This window comes from Coffea arabica, chromosome 10c (genome assembly GCF_036785885.1).
Source record: "Coffea arabica cultivar ET-39 chromosome 10c, Coffea Arabica ET-39 HiFi, whole genome shotgun sequence".
Classification (NCBI taxonomy): Eukaryota; Viridiplantae; Streptophyta; class Magnoliopsida; order Gentianales; family Rubiaceae; genus Coffea; species Coffea arabica.
Genome location: NC_092329.1, coordinates 4,940,355 through 4,955,664, shown reverse-complemented (window position 1 = coordinate 4,955,664; position 15,310 = coordinate 4,940,355). Strand labels below are relative to the sequence as shown.

Sequence of the window (15,310 nt, the reverse complement as noted above, 5' to 3'; positions counted from 1 at the left end):
GTTCCGTCCTTGCCTTCGCAGAAATTACCCAACTAGGCGTACTGTCTTATTTTCCAAAAATGCCCCTGGATAAACTCTATCATTTGGACTCCTTTTCTGTTAAATTGGTACCCGTTATCATATTTTCATTTTACTTCCTGAAATAAATACAAAATACTAAAAGTGAGTAGAATCCAACAATTAATCCACGTTGGATTAGGCAATAGGGGAAATTAATAATAAAATAAATAATAAAATCGCAACCTATCAAAAAGATTTACCTTAAAGTTTTTATCGACATGAAATGGTGATATTAAAATTCTTTTATCATTTGGTTTGTTTTAGGAATCAGATAGGGGCAATATAGGATATTCACTGTATTTTTTGTGCTTAGTTTCTAGGAAAGGTTTCTGTAATTTTCCTAACTTCAAGGGAGATGGTTCTGATTGTTAAAAACTTCTAGGGAAGTTTTTTAAATTATCCCATGAAAAAAAAGAGGACGAAAGAAAGATGCATTTATTTTGTACTTTGTCCAAATATGGAGAGCTTACGTATTTTTCAACCTGAAGTGATTAATATCCCTGTTGTTCAATTTATATTGACTATATTTATAATTTAAAACTTCTCAGATTAACTTATTGAATCAATTTATAACGACTATATATATTTCTTGGCTTCATACCCTTCTAATCAAGGAAAGCTATTCTGATCAGTTGCTGATAGGAACCTAACAAACAATTGAATTTTTCCTTCAAGTTCGCAGCATTACTTTCCAAATTTGCCTCTTTCAGAGTTTTCTAGGTCGTCAAATATGGCATATATGCCTTGGTCATTTATATTTTTTTAAAGTATTGCAGCGATAGAGACATAAGCATTTCCTGGCCTCTATACCACTACAGCACTAACACCTGCATGAATGCTCGTTATCATCGCCAAAGACAGCATGCTCTTGCGGATGAATAAAATTGACAAGAACTAACTGGTAAATTCGTCAACGTGTTAAATGCATATTCTGATCCTGTGCCTTGTGGATTACAAATTCTCCGAAATTATGGTCAAAAATTTATTTCTTTACCCAGAAAAGAGGCAAAAAAAAACATTGAATACAACGACTTGATTGAAGCATCTCCTTTTCCTTCTCAGTCGGCAGACTCAGTTAACATCTGCATCCTGCAGTATTACATTTAGAACTAATTTCACATTCTACTTCTGAACTTGTGATACCTTTTCACTTTACACCATAAACTTTAATTTTAAATATTTTATTTCCTAAATTCACAATTTGAGATAATTTGCACCTTGAACTCTTAAATTTATCCTATCTAAGCCTAATAAATAACAAAGTTAGCAAATTTAACAGAACAGAGAATCATACAAACTAATGACAATGTATTGAAAGTGGTCAATAGCAGCAAAATGATTGTAACTAAAACAAAATGATATATTGCCATTAATTTGTATTGCCTTTTGTCTTATTAATTTTGCTAACAATGGGATAAAGTTTTGACCAGCTTGTTCTAGTTGTGATCCCTTTGGTTCTTTTGATTACTTTCAGCATATTATCACTAATTTGTATGATCTTTTATTCCGTTAATTTTGCTAACTTTATTATTAATTAGACTTAAGTGAAACAGGCTTGAGAGTTTAAAGTGTAAAGTGTCTAAAATTGCGAGGTTAGGATTCAAAATTTAAATTTGGGTTGCAAAGTAGAAAAAATAGAAGAAGTTTGGAGGAAGGAAGTGGAGTTAATCCTTGTATTTAGTGGGCTTTACTTTTCTCTTGATTTCGTTTTCGTGGCTGCTGAAAACATTGACAAGCTTTCTTTCACAAATTTTCAGACATATAAAATAGAAAACACCATCCTCGTACCGTGGAGGTTTTCTAAAAGATTACTTTTACGTCCAGAGCCTAAAATCCTTAGCCGATCAAAGACAAAATTACGAGGAAGTTTCCTAGAGTTTTGAGGGTTATAAAGGCACTAAGATACTTCACGGGCAACAAAGCAAGAGACTTAAAATTCTTATCTTGTTTTTCCACAAACCAAGGCAATCATTCTCTTTCCTTACTCAGCAAAAAAATTGATCTCCAAAAGTCAGGTACAATACAACCAGTTACAACTTACAATGGAGAGGGTACTATCATCTCTTCTCCCCATGCAGCCCCCGACGTATGGAAATCTAATCACAATCCTTAGCATAGATGGAGGTGGCATTAGAGGACTGATTCCTGCCGTAATCCTTGAGTACCTTGAATCTCAACTTCAGGTGACTTTCAAACTATATACATGCATACATATATGTGTGTGTATGCATACATATATATATTTGCAGATTTCAGTATTACCGTTTCTAGTGATTAAGTGTCTTTGCTTCTTGTTTTAGAAGAGCAGTTCGATCCTCACCCGTCCTATCTCCCTTCCTTCTTCTTCTTTCTCGGCCCAAAAAAAAAAATATGCTCATGTACCTTATCTCAATCCGAGGAGAAATTTTATGCACTATCATTTGATGTATAGGAGCTGGACGGGGAGGATGCAAGACTTGCAGATTACTTTGACGTGATAGCAGGAACAAGCACAGGTGGCTTAATAACTTCCATGTTAGCCGCTCCAGATGAAAACAAGCGTCCTTTATTTGCTGCTAAAGACATCAAGCCCTTTTATCTTGAAAACGGCCCTAAGATATTCCCCCAGAAGTGGTAATCTGTTCTCTTTTTTTTTTAATTTTTCCCTCTTTTCCTGATAATACAAACTTATACTACTTGATCTTATCTCAGTTAAATGGCTTCCAAAATTTCAATTACAGGGGCAGACTCGCATCAGTAAGAAGTGCTTTGAATGCTTTGTTCGGACCCAAGTATGATGGCCAGTATCTTCACCAAGTTGTGAGGGAGAAACTGGGCGAGATTCGGTTGCATGAAACCCTGACCAATATCGTCGTTCCAACTTTTGATATCAAGAATTTGCAGCCCACAATTTTCTCAACTTATGAGGTCTCTCTCTGTATGCGGACTAGAAGTGAAACCTTATCCTATCACCGGGAAAAAAGAAAAAAAAAATAGTTGAACAAATCAATCTGTTGACGGTTAGGTTTGACATTTCTGACTGACAACTGCTACCCGTTAAGCGGCAATATTTTAGTGTTTATTAGTCACGCCTTTGCTTTTCACAAGTTAACAATCTTCTTGTTCCTTCAAAAAAAAAAAAAACATTAAACAAAAAACTAATCTTTCTGTTAAATTGACTGTGGAAGATTTAAATTATGAGAACCCGAAGGCCTTTGAAGTCCAATTAACTTTAGTATTATTGGGGAGATTTATTCACGACCTTGGACTTAACCCCCATGAGTAGTGGCTATAGTCAATTATTCACATATTGCAACAAGCGCATGGTTCCAAAGTCTCAACTTTTTTGAGCAAACTTGCCCGACCACTTTAGACCTTAATCATGCATCAATTATTATGTAGTACTACAGTTAAGACTCAAAGCACAGGGTAGGACAAGAACATATCCAACCTTAGAATTTTCGAATTTGTAATATGCCTTAGCATTTGAATTGGGATTTTGACTTCTACTCCCAACCATATGCATGCAGGCCAAGGAAAAGAAATCCATGGATGCTCGTCTATCCGACTTATGCATCAGCACGTCTGCAGCTCCAACTTATCTTCCTGCATATTACTTCCAGAATCACGATGAACTCGGAAATGTTCAAGAGTTCAATCTTATCGATGGTGGTGTTGCCGCAAATAATCCGGTATGGCCTTCGATCTACTCACGATTATTAAATTTCGAGATTCCCTCTACCTATATATGCTGGATTACAATTTTTGCATTAGAATATACAACATGCCAGTGATTTATTTCTAATTTGCAGACGGTTTAGTACATACATATATTATATACAGTGGAAAATTAAATGCGAAAATTTTATAATGGACTTTGTAATAGACCAGTGACAGGTTGTTAAGGATCATAAAAACTATCACATTTACATATTGCCCCATTTACTGCCCAAGACCTGACAAAGAGAAAAAGGGAAAAAATTAAAAATTAAAAGAAAATGAAAACATTGATTGATATATGATGCGACTGCCGAAGAGAAGGTCCGACCTGGCCAGATGCGTGGAGGGCGAGCTGAGCGGTCTGACCTGCACACAGGCGAGCTGCGGGGCTAGGTCCCCTGTAGCAACTCCGACGATCAAGTCAGAAGAAGATTCGTAAGTAAAGAGTAGTGCTTGTGCTGTGAATAGCGTACCTTGTGCCTCTCTTTTGTGTAGTATTTATAGATGCTCAGGTAGTAGCTTCCTGGTAGGACAAGGTGTCCTTACTGGAGTGAATGACTCCTAGGGCTCCATGACACAAGCCTAAGGATGCGGACCTCGCAGCCCATCAGGCCCCTACGCCTGAGAGGCGGCGCCTGCATGGGCCGACCTGAAACCGTGGCCCATCACCTCCAGTCCGAGCTCGTGGGTCGGACTGGGCTGTTCGTGGCCCGGGCCGATGTGCGTCTGGGCCCCACTACACTAGCCCCCCCTCTAGTCTAGAGTCATCGACTGTGCGCGTGAGTCTAGCCGTCTTTCTGGCATCGCGTCAGCTCGGTGTGGGGCCCCTGTCTAAGAGTGGTGCACGCAACCGTCGCGTCGGTTCGCGTCAGTCACCTCGATCGTCACGTCCGCCAGCTACGACGGTTAGGAACGGTTTCCCATAACGGTTCAAATAAATGCACGTCCCTTCATCTTCCCGCCTTGTGAGTTGTCTATAAATAGGTTTCTTGGGCGTCATTTTCACACCCCTTCCTTCATTTTGTCAGTTCGCTCCTCCCCTCCTTAGTTCTCTGTTTCACTTTCTTTCTCCCGAGAGCACGTCGGATCGCCCAGCTTTAGGAGTCCAGAGTCAGTTCGCGCTATCCTTAGATCAGCCTTTCATCCGATCTCCTCCCATCAGTAAGTTCCCCTTTTCCTTTTTATGTCTTCTTATAGTTCTGATAGTTCTGACGTCACCAGCTCAGCCCCTAGGCATAGGACGTCTAGCCCCATATTCTTAGATAGCAGCTCCTCCGATTCCTTTAGTTCTTCCCCTTCAATTTCATTTGGGCCAATACCCGCGCCTTCTTCCGTCCAGCCTCCTGTTAGAGACATGAGCCCAGTGGAGCGACCTGCCCAGCCCTTAGTTGGAGCTGCTGAACAGGCAGCTCCGATCCAGACGGCAGCAGGGACCTCGGGAGGACCTAGTGGCGACTTCGGAGAGGTCGACACTATCCCCCCAGCCCTGGAGCAAAAGGACGTAGACGTGCTGGTAGAAAAGTACGAAATCCCAGCCCATTTTGAACCTAGGGCTGCCCACCCCGGAGAGGTCGCCAGCCGACCTCCTCCCGGGTTCGTGGCGATCTACAGGGACCAGCTAATGGCTGGCCTCCGCTTGCCTATCCCTGATTTCCTTTTCTTTATCCTCACTTTCTGGGGCATCCGCATAACCCAGGTCATTCCCAATGGCGTCCGCTCCATCATAGGTTTCTTTATCCTATGTCGTGCCTTAGAAATCCCATTTTCTCACGACCTGTTCCAAGCCTTCTTCCAGATGAAGGTCAGCGGGAAGGTGCCTGGGTGGTTCTATTTTGCCCGGAGAAGTGGAGCAAAAACCCCCACCCGTGAACTGTTCACAGGAGCACCTTCCTCAATTAAAGACTGGAAGCGTTACTTCTTCTTTGTGAAGAACCTGGGCTTCCCCCCCCTGACCTGGAGGGCGGAGTCTCAGGTCTCGGATCCACTTCCGTCCCCGCTCCCTGTGAACGAGCTCAACCGGCTACTCAGCTCGGAAGAGAAACTGGAGGTGAAAGAGTTCAGCAATGCCCAGCTTTGGGCGGCGGGGCTGATCCGAGCTAATCCCTCAGATCCCTCGCCTGAAAATAAATCTTTATCGCCGGACGAGCTGACAGCCTGTAATCGACCTGGACCTCAGTCTTTCCTTTCTTCCTCTTTTTTTTTTTTTTTTTTTTTTTTGGCCTCCACTGACCTTCTGATCTTCTTCATGTGCAGTGAAGAGATTTTCTTCACTTCTGACCATCGGAGGCGCCAGCACTCCGGGCACCACCCCGCAGCCCTCCGTAGCCATCCCGGCCAGCTCGGCTCCGGTTCCACCGCTCCAGCCAGCTCCTGCCCAGTCCTCTAAGCCCGTAGAGGCTGAAAAAAAGAAGAAGAAGAAAACGACCGCCAAGAGAGCCAGGGTGGAGACGACCTCGTCCCCAGCTCAGGAAGAGAGGCCGACGCCTGAGCCCGGTCAGGACGTCCACTACGGTGTGAACACCGCCGAGGAGCAAGCCCGGGCCGGAGCTCCTCCTAACCTGTGGCAACACCGGAGCTCTACCCTGCTGTTCGACCCGCAGACGCGGTTGGTCACGCACCAACATCCAATGCACTTCTGTCCCCAGTGGAGGCTCTCCATAAACGATCGAGCCCAATTTCCACATGCAGCCAGGGAGCTCGCCCACGGGGCCATCCTACCGCGAGACTTCAACTTGGTTAAGGCCATGGAGTCGTCCGACCTCCTCGACTACTATTACACAGGCGCGGCTCAGGTGAATGTGGTCGGGTCCGAGCTGGCAAAGCGCTACGAGAGCCTGCTCCCCCTGATGAGCGAAACAAAGGCTGCCAACGAGAAACTGCTAAGCCAAAACGAAGCAGCCGTGGTCGAAACTGAAGGTTTGAAAAAGCAGCTCGCCCAGGCGCACTCAAGCTTCGAACTGGAGCTGAAGAAAAACTCCGACCTGTCCTCCCAGCTGAAGGAGGAGCAGAGAAAGAGCGCCGAGTTGTCTGCTCAGATCGAGGCGGCCAGGGCCGAAGGTCGCCAAGAGGGAGTACGGACCTATCTCAGGTCGACAGACTTTACGAATGACCTGGCTGCCCTGAACACCCCCGTGCTCCATCATGGGTACTCCCTGGCCCTGAAGGAGGTGCAAGAGCTGGGTCTGCCTGGATTCGACCTGGGAAAGTTCACAAGCTACAACCCCCAGGCTATCGAGCAAGTGGACCGTCTGGTAGAGGGCTACACGCGTGGGCGCAAGCTGGCCGACCTGGTGGCGGACCCCCTACTGCCTGTGACCACCCCCGAATCCGAGCAGGAGGAAGAAGAGGGGGAGAACTAGAGTAGGTCGTAGGATAGGCCCCGAACTGTTGGCAGGCAGTTCTTTTTGTACGAGCCTTGCTCTGCCCCCGCTCAATTTCTTTTGTGTGAGCTCGGCTCCCTTTTGAACAGTTTTGATGAATTCAATGAAAAGCCTTTTGCATAATTTTGCTTCATACTTAGTTTTATTCGACAAACTTTGTCACAAGATACACCCGTTCGGCCCGATACCGACCTAAACGAGCTACTCTAAGACAGAATAACTTGTTAACGAAATACATCAACATTAATCGAAGTTTTGACCTTTAGCCGAACTGTCATGTGCGAGCCTAACGAAAAATCCTCAGGTTGGAATTGTGCCAAGTACGAGGGACCTCTTCCCCGCTGAGGTGAGCTAACCTGCAGTATCCAGCTCGGTCTGCTTCTTTCACCACATAGGGTCCTTTCCAATTTGGACCCAGCTTGCCAGTGCCCTGAAGCCGACTTACGCTGTTCTTTCTCAGGACCAGGTCCCCTGGCTTAAAAGCCAGAGGCTTTACCCTAGCATTGTAGTGTCGCGCGATCTGTCCCTTATACTTGGCCAGGCGTATAGCTGCTTCTTCTCTCCTTCCTTCCAGCAAGTCCAGGTTAAGACGCAGCTCCTCTTCATTGTCCTGAGCTATGAAGTTCTGAACCCTGTTCGAAGGAACACCTATCTCCGCCGGGATCACAGCCTCTGCTCCATAGGTCAGCACGAAAGGAGTCTCCTGAGTAGCAGTTCGGGAAGTGGTTCGGTAAGCCCACAGTATGGTCGGCAGTTCGTCCAACCACCCAGTTCGGGCGGACTCCATCCGTGTCTTTAAGCCGTGCAGTATGGTCCTGTTGACGTTTTCGACCTGGCCGTTTGCCTGAGGGTGGCCTACCGAGGTGAAGCGCTGCCGGATTCCGAGCTCCGTGCACCAACCTTGAAGAGCAACGTCAGCGAACTGGCGTCCGTTGTCTGAGACCAGGACATGGGGTATACCAAATCGGCAAACGATGTTCTTCCAGAGGAACTTCTGCACCGATCTGCTGCTAATGGTGATAAGGGGCTCGGCCTCCACCCATTTGGTGAAATAGTCTACAGCCACAACCACATGCTCATAACCCCCTGGAGCTCGGGGAAATGGACCCAACAAGTCGATTCCCCATTGGAAAAAAGGCCAAGGGCTCTGAAGAGGGATCATCTCCTGAGTCGGGGCGTGATGGATCGGCGCATGCAGCTGGCAGGACTTGCACCGAGTTACCAGCTCAATCGAATCCAAGAACATGGTCGGCCAGTAGTAACCAGACAGCATTCCTTTCTTGGCCAAAACCCTCGGGCCGACGTGGTTTCCACAGATGCCCTCGTGCAGCTCACGCAGGATGTAGTGTCCCTCTTCCGGAGTAATGCACCTCAGCCACGGGCGTAGGTAGGATTTCCTGTAAAGCACCCCATTCGAGAGCTCGTATCCCCGCGACCTGAGGAGGACCCTTCGCGCCTCCACCCGGTCTTGAGGGAGCTCTCCACTAGCTAAACACCGTACAATGGGATCCATCCATGAGCTCACTATTTGAATAACAGACAAGTCCACCTGGTCATACGCCCGATTTCTGACGACTTCCACCAAGACTTCTTTGTTCAACGTACCAACCGAGGTGGAAGCTAGCCTGGACAGGGCATCCGCCCTCTTATTTTGGCTCCGAGGGACCTGCTTGAGCACGAATACCTTGAACTGGGCCCTTAGCTCATGCACTTTGGCGACGTACCTTTTTAGGGGCTCCTCCTTAACTTCGTAACTTCCCCCTACCTGGTTGACTATCAGCTGTGAGTCGCTGTAAACTTCTATTGACTCAGCCCCCAACTTCCGAGCTATCACCATCCCTGCGACCAGGGCCTCGTATTCGGACTCGTTGTTAGAGGCCCTGAAATCAAACCTCAGGGCATAGGCCAACTCATCCCCCATAGGGCTAGTCAGGAGGAGCCCTGCTCCGCATCCTTCCTTGCTTGACGACCCATCCACGAACAGGGTCCAGACTGGAATGATCTGATCAATTTCGCCAGTGGCCTGTTCGATCTCGACAGCCTCTTCGGCATGTTCAGCCTCTGCTGCTTCTCCGATCTGTCCGGCCTGAGCTCCCTTTGTGGCCTGCCCGACCTTGACATGTCCCTCCGCCTGCTCGGCCTCGAAAGCCTTGGTGGCTCGCTCGACCTGGGCAGCTTTTTCGGCCTGCTTGGCCTCTGCCACGCCTTGGGTCGTTCGGGACTGGGTGGTCTGTGTGGCCTCGACAGCTTCTCCGACCTGCGGGGCCTCGGCTGTGTCTCTGGTTCGTTTGACCTGTGGTTCCGGTTGTCCGAAGGAGACCCCTTCGGCTATGAAATCTGCCAATGCTTGGGCCTTAATGGCCGTGCGAGGTTGGTAGCCGAGGTCGTATCCGGACAGCTCCATGGCCCACCTCACCATTCTCCCTGAGGCGTCAGGCCTTGAAAGAATTTGCTTGAATGGCTGGTCGGTCATAACCACCACAGGGTGAGCTTGGAAATATGACCTGAGCTTCCGAGCCGCGTGAACTAACGCCAAGACATATCGCTCAATCGAGGTGTACCTTGTCTCCGCGCCCTGCAGAGCTCGGCTGACATAGTATATAGGCTTCTGGACTTTTCCTTCTTCCCGAACTAGTACCGCACTGATCGCCTCCTCCCCTACTGCTAGATAGATAAATAAGGTTTCTCCATGCGCAGGAGAGGTCAAGGACGGCAATCGCGCGATGTGGGCTTTCAGCTGGTCAAACGCTTGCTGACACTCGGGGGTCCACTCGAACTGAGGGCCTCTTCGCAGGGCCCTGAAGAAAGGGAAACCCCGAACTGCAGATTTCGACAAGAACCTGTTCAAGGCCGCCATCCTGCCAGCTAGCCGTTGAACCTCTTTTATGCTTCGGGGAGAAGCCATGTCCATGATGGCTTTTACCTTGTCGGGGTTAGCCCTTACTCCGTCTTTTGATATCATGTATCCAAGAAACTTGCCCGACCTGACCCCGAAGGTGCACTTCTTGGGATTTAGTCGCATCCGCGAGCTCCGTAGGACGTCAAAGATCTCCCTGAGGTCGTCGACGAACTGCTCCTGAGTTCGGCTTTTCACCAGCATGTCATCCACGTATACCTCCATGTTTCGGCCGATCTGGTTTTTGAACAGCTTATTGACCAGCCGCTGATAGGTCGCGCCTGCATTTTTCAACTCAAATGGCATGGTGGTATAACAATACGTACCGTATTCGGTGATGAAGGCAGTCTTCTCTTGATCCTCCTCAGCCAGAGCTATCTGGTGATACCCTTTGAAAGCATCCAGAAAGCAGAAGATCTCGTACCCAGTTGTTGAGTCGACCAGCTGGTCGATGCGAGGGAGAGGGTAGCAATCCTTCGGGCAAGCCTTATTCAGGTCGGTGAAATCCACGCACATCCGCCAAGCCTTGTCCTCCTTTTTGACCAGCACCGGGTTGGCCAGCCAGGTCGGATAGTGGATCTCTTTCACAATTCTAGCCTCCAACAGCTTGCCCACCTCTTCTTTAACGACCTCGTTGCGTTCAGGTGCAAAGTTTCTCTTCTTCTGTTTCACTGGCCGGATGCTCGGATTCACATGCAGCTTGTGGACTGCCAGTTCGGGAGGAACTCCTGGCATGTCATCGGCACTCCAAGCAAAGATCTCGGCGTACTCCTCCAGGAGGGACTCCAGGGCCCTCCTTACCTGCTCGTTTAGTCCAGATCCCGCCTTAACCACTCGATCAGGTCGCTTGGGGTTGACAAGCAATTCAAGCAGATTTTCGTCCGTCTCCAACCTCTCCTCCTTCTCAGTAGGCTCCCAGGGCTCCAGAAGGACTGTCTGCGCCACCAGCTTCTCCTTACCCTTGAGGGTTGCAATATAGCAGGCTCGAGCTACCTCCGGGTCCCCCTGCACCTCGGCCACTCCCTCGGGAGTGGGGAATTTCATGCTGAGGTGTAAGGTCGAACAGACAGCTCGGAGTGCGTTTAAGGTTGGACGTCCCAATATCATGTTGTAGGAGGACGGCTCCTTTACCACCGCGAAATTCACCGAAACAGTTCGGCACCTTGGTGACTCCCCTATAGTGACCTGGAGGGTTATCATTCCCTCAGGCCTTACCGGCGGACCTGCAAAACCTATTAAGGGAGTATGAACTGGGATGAGCTGCTTATCTTCCAGCTGCAGTTCTCTGAAGGCCTTGTAGTACAACACATCGATAGCGCTCCCATTGTCAATGTACACCTTTTTTACCTTATAGTTACACGTGACGACTTCTATCACTATTGCCTCGTGGTTATTGGAAGCTAAGGGTACCGCATCCTCCGGCCCATAGACGATCTCCTCGTACATCTTTAAGCGCTTGTTTGAGCTCTCCCCACTGGGGGGAGGTCTGTTATTTCGCCGAGCCGAATGGCTATCCCCTCCAGCAGGTCCCCCTGCAATAGTGTTGATTACTCCCGCCAGATTCGGCACCCCACGTACCGGAGTCCGCTCCCGAGGACCCCGAGGTCGGTCGTGCGAGCTGGACGCCCGATCTCGTTTGAATCCTCCCTGCTTCTGATCAGTTCGCCCCTCGCGGACGAACTGGCCAAGATGACCCCTCCGGATCAGCTTTTCAATTTCCTTCTTAAGGTGGCGGCAGTCTTCAGTGTCGTGCCCCACATCCCTGTGGTACGCACAGTACAGGTCCTGATCTCTCCTGTTTCTATCCCCGGCCAAGGGCCGGGGAGGTCGGGAAAGTCCCTCTTGCTCCATCACCGCGAGGACCCGAGCTCGGGGAGCCGTGAGGGAAGTCCAAGGCTTGTCCCCCCCTAGGGGTCGGCCTCTAGGCGGGTGGTCATAGGTAGGCTTCCGCCCTTGGTCACGTCGAACGTCTCCTTGGTCGGTTAATCTTCGGCGCTTGTCGTCCCTCTGCCTCTCCTGAGCGCTCTTCAAGCGATTAGCCTCTTCAGCATTGGCCTTCTCATGAGCTCGATCCAGCATCTCCCTAACTGATTTGGGCGGTCTCTCCACGAGCTCGGTGTATAACTTCTGCTTCCGTAGCCCGTTAATGAAGGCAGCCATGACCACCTTGTCATCTCGGTCACGGACCTGGAGGGATTCGTTATTGAACCGCACCATGTATTCACGCAGTGATTCCTCGACCTTTTGTTGGATGGTCATAAGGTGAGCGGTGCTTTTAGAGAAGGCTCGTGAGGAAACGAACTGTGCCGAGAATGCTCGCGCGAGCTGGGTGAAAGAGCTGATCGATCTGGGGGGAAGCCCCTGAAACCACTGCCGAGCCCTTCCTTCTAGGAACATCGGGAAGGTCTTGCACCTGACCGCATCCGCGGCCGTTTGTAAGCGCATCTGCGTCATGAATACGAACAGGTGGTCTTCCGGATCCGTGGTGGCATCGTAAGGTTTCATGGTTGGAATTTTGAACTTCGCGGGCAGTTGGTATTCCTCGATGTCAAGCACAAAGGGGGAAGCAATGTACCTCTCCGCCTCCGGGTCGAGGATTAGGTCAAGCTCGTCCCGTACCTGTTGTCGCTCCCTCCGGGGGGAGAGCCTCCGGACGGGCTCCGGATGTTCAGTTCGGGAATTCTTGTGAGATGGCTCTACAACCTCGACCTGCTCACGCGTGAGTTCCCGATGCGTCCGCTTGGCCCCGTGATTGGGACTCCCAGTTCGGGACCCTGACAGGTCGGCTCCTTGTACCTTAGGCTCCTTGTCGGAATGACCTCCCGACTGCCCTTTGAGGTAGTCCATGATCGCCTCGAAGGTGGGCAGGTTTGCTGCCACCGTCTGCACCAGCTGTTCGGGTGGGATCCGTGAGGGCCCCGCCCCTGCTCCTTCAGGTGTCGGATGAGAGTTTTGCGGGCCGCTTCGCTCCATCCCTTTGGATCCACCAGCGTTCCTTTGAGACCTAGTTTTCGGCATGATTCGCGAAGAGAAGTAACGTGTTCCCACAGACGGCGCCAATTGATGCGACTGCCGAAGAGAAGGTCCGACCTGGCCAGATGCGTGGAGGGCGAGCTGAGCGGTCTGACCTGCACACAGGCGAGCTGCGGGGCTAGGTCCCCTGTAGCAACTCCGACGATCAAGTCAGAAGAAGATTCGTAAGTAAAGAGTAGTGCTTGTGCTGTGAATAGCGTACCTTGTGCCTCTCTTTTGTGTAGTATTTATAGATGCTCAGGTAGTAGCTTCCTGGTAGGACAAGGAGTCCTTACTAGAGTGAATGACTCCTAGGGCTCCATGACACAAGCCTAAGGATGCGGACCTCGCAGCCCATCAGGCCCCTACGCCTGAGAGGCGGCGCCTGCATGGGCCGACCTGAAACCGTGGCCCATCACCTCCAGTCCGAGCTCGTGGGTCGGACTGGGCTGTTCGTGGCCCGGGCCGATGTGCGTCTGGGCCCCACTACAATATACAAGTTTGATAAATGGATTACATGAATAATTTGGCATCGATTTCTTTGGTGCGGCAGGCTTTGGTTGCAATAAGCCAAGTAACTAAACAGATCTTCCACGGAAATCCAGATTTCTTCCCAATTAAGCCCATGGATTATGGCCGTTTTCTAGTGATTTCAATAGGCACAGGATCAGCAAAAGTTGAGCAAAGATACAATGCAGCAAAGGCTGCCAAATGGGGTGTTTTCGGGTGGTTAATTAGCGGTCATTCCACTCCCTTAGTGGATGTTTTCACGCAAGCCAGTGCAGATATGGTTGATTTGCACATTTCTGAAGTCTTCCGAGCTCTTCACTCTGAAGATAATTACCTTCGCATTCAGGATGATACATTGATCGGGACGGTTTCTTCGGTTGATATTGCAACAAAGAAGAATTTGGACAACTTGGTTATTACAGGCACCCAACTGCTGAAAAAACCCGGTTCTAGGGTCAATCAGCAGACTGGTTCAGTTGAGACAATAGCAAATGGCGGTACGAATGAGGAAGCTCTAAAAAGGTGTGGACTCAATCTTGCAACTATTAATTTCACCAATAATGTTATTCTTTCAGTCATATAATTGAGGCTTTAATTCTCTTCACCAGTTTTCTTGCTACAAATTATTAGTCTATCAAAAGAATGTTCTTTTTTTTTTTTTTATCAAAGGCTTGAGCATCTAGCTCCTTCACGCACAAAAACTACTCAGCAATTCAATATATCTAATTTGTGCAATATTGTAACCGGGCTCAATTTCTCTAATCTTCCAACCTTGAGTAATTTTTGTAAAGTATGACTCATTTGTCTTCCCATCTGTTGTAGGTTCGCAAGGCTGCTTTCTGAGGAAAGAAGACTACGGGAGCTTAGATCTCCTTTAACCAGCAAAACTGCAAAACCTCCACCCCTCACTTAATCATGCAATGCCAAAAACGATCCATTTTATTTTTTACCCAACTTTGTCAATCCAAGTCATTTCTTCTTCTTCTTCTTCTTCTTTTTTTTTTTTTTTTGGTCTCTGTACCTCAATTTCTTCATCCTTAAACAAACTCCCCCAGCATATTCCTCCAATATTACATAAATAAATGTATCTAAGCACCCTTTATTTTGTTCAAGAATAAAGTGAAGTGTAAATTTCTGTGGATGTCAACTTTCAAATTTCAACTGTAAGCCAGATACTAAATTTCCTCTTGTTATCCGACTCTATGTTGGTCTGAGTTGAAATTCAGGAAAATGAGTTTGCTTCTCCTTCAACGTTGCAAAAATTGTATTGAGTCTCTAGACACATTAAAGTTAGTGTAAACCTGGAAAGATACAAGTAATGAAATTGATGCATGCCCAAAAAAATGCAACTATCATTCATGAGCAAATTTTCCCCAGCGAAAAAATTAAGAAAGCAAAATCAATTTATACTCCACCGGATCCGATAAGCCAGAATCTAAGAAGCCAGTTGTAACATTAAAGAGGAGATTGAAATACGAACTTCAAAACCTCTACCCTAGTCTGTGCATTCTGTTTTCGTTTTCCATAGGCAGATAATCAAAAAACAAAATAATGTTTATGCATTATTGAACAAGAAATATATAACTCCAATTTTATGAGCTCTAATAAAAGTTTGCAAATTTGTAGATTTGACGTGATTAAATGATGGCAAAAAATATGTGTGGGAGAGAGAAAAGAGAAGAATAAACTCAATTACAACGTATTTTAAATTAGAAAGAACGTCTCACGCGACAATAAAGACCCCAATATTTTA

At 47.9% G+C, this 15,310-nt stretch overlaps 1 protein-coding gene across 1 annotated transcript; it reads left to right on the top strand.

Annotated features, from left to right (window-relative positions):
* Nucleotides 1-1,884: 1,884 nt before the first annotated feature.
* LOC113715175 (patatin-like protein 2) lies at nucleotides 1,885-14,788 on the top strand. The gene is made up of 6 exons (XM_027239416.2): nucleotides 1,885-2,243; nucleotides 2,492-2,673; nucleotides 2,781-2,967; nucleotides 3,570-3,731; nucleotides 13,601-14,079; nucleotides 14,380-14,788. Exons 1-6 carry the CDS (start codon nucleotides 2,103-2,105, stop codon nucleotides 14,468-14,470), a joined length of 1,242 nt encoding a protein of 413 aa, XP_027095217.1. The 5' UTR covers nucleotides 1,885-2,102; the 3' UTR covers nucleotides 14,471-14,788.
* Nucleotides 14,789-15,310: the final 522 nt, after the last annotated feature.

Coding starts and splice junctions, on each gene's coding strand:
- LOC113715175 (XM_027239416.2), top strand. CDS start 2,103: ATGGAGAGGGTACTATCATCTCTTCTCCCCATGCAGCCCCCGACGTAT. Junction 2,674..2,780: donor AAGATATTCCCCCAGAAGTG/GTAATCTGTTCT, acceptor TTTCAATTACAG/GGGCAGACTCGCATCAGTAA. Junction 3,732..13,600: donor GTGTTGCCGCAAATAATCCG/GTATGGCCTTCG, acceptor TTGGTGCGGCAG/GCTTTGGTTGCAATAAGCCA.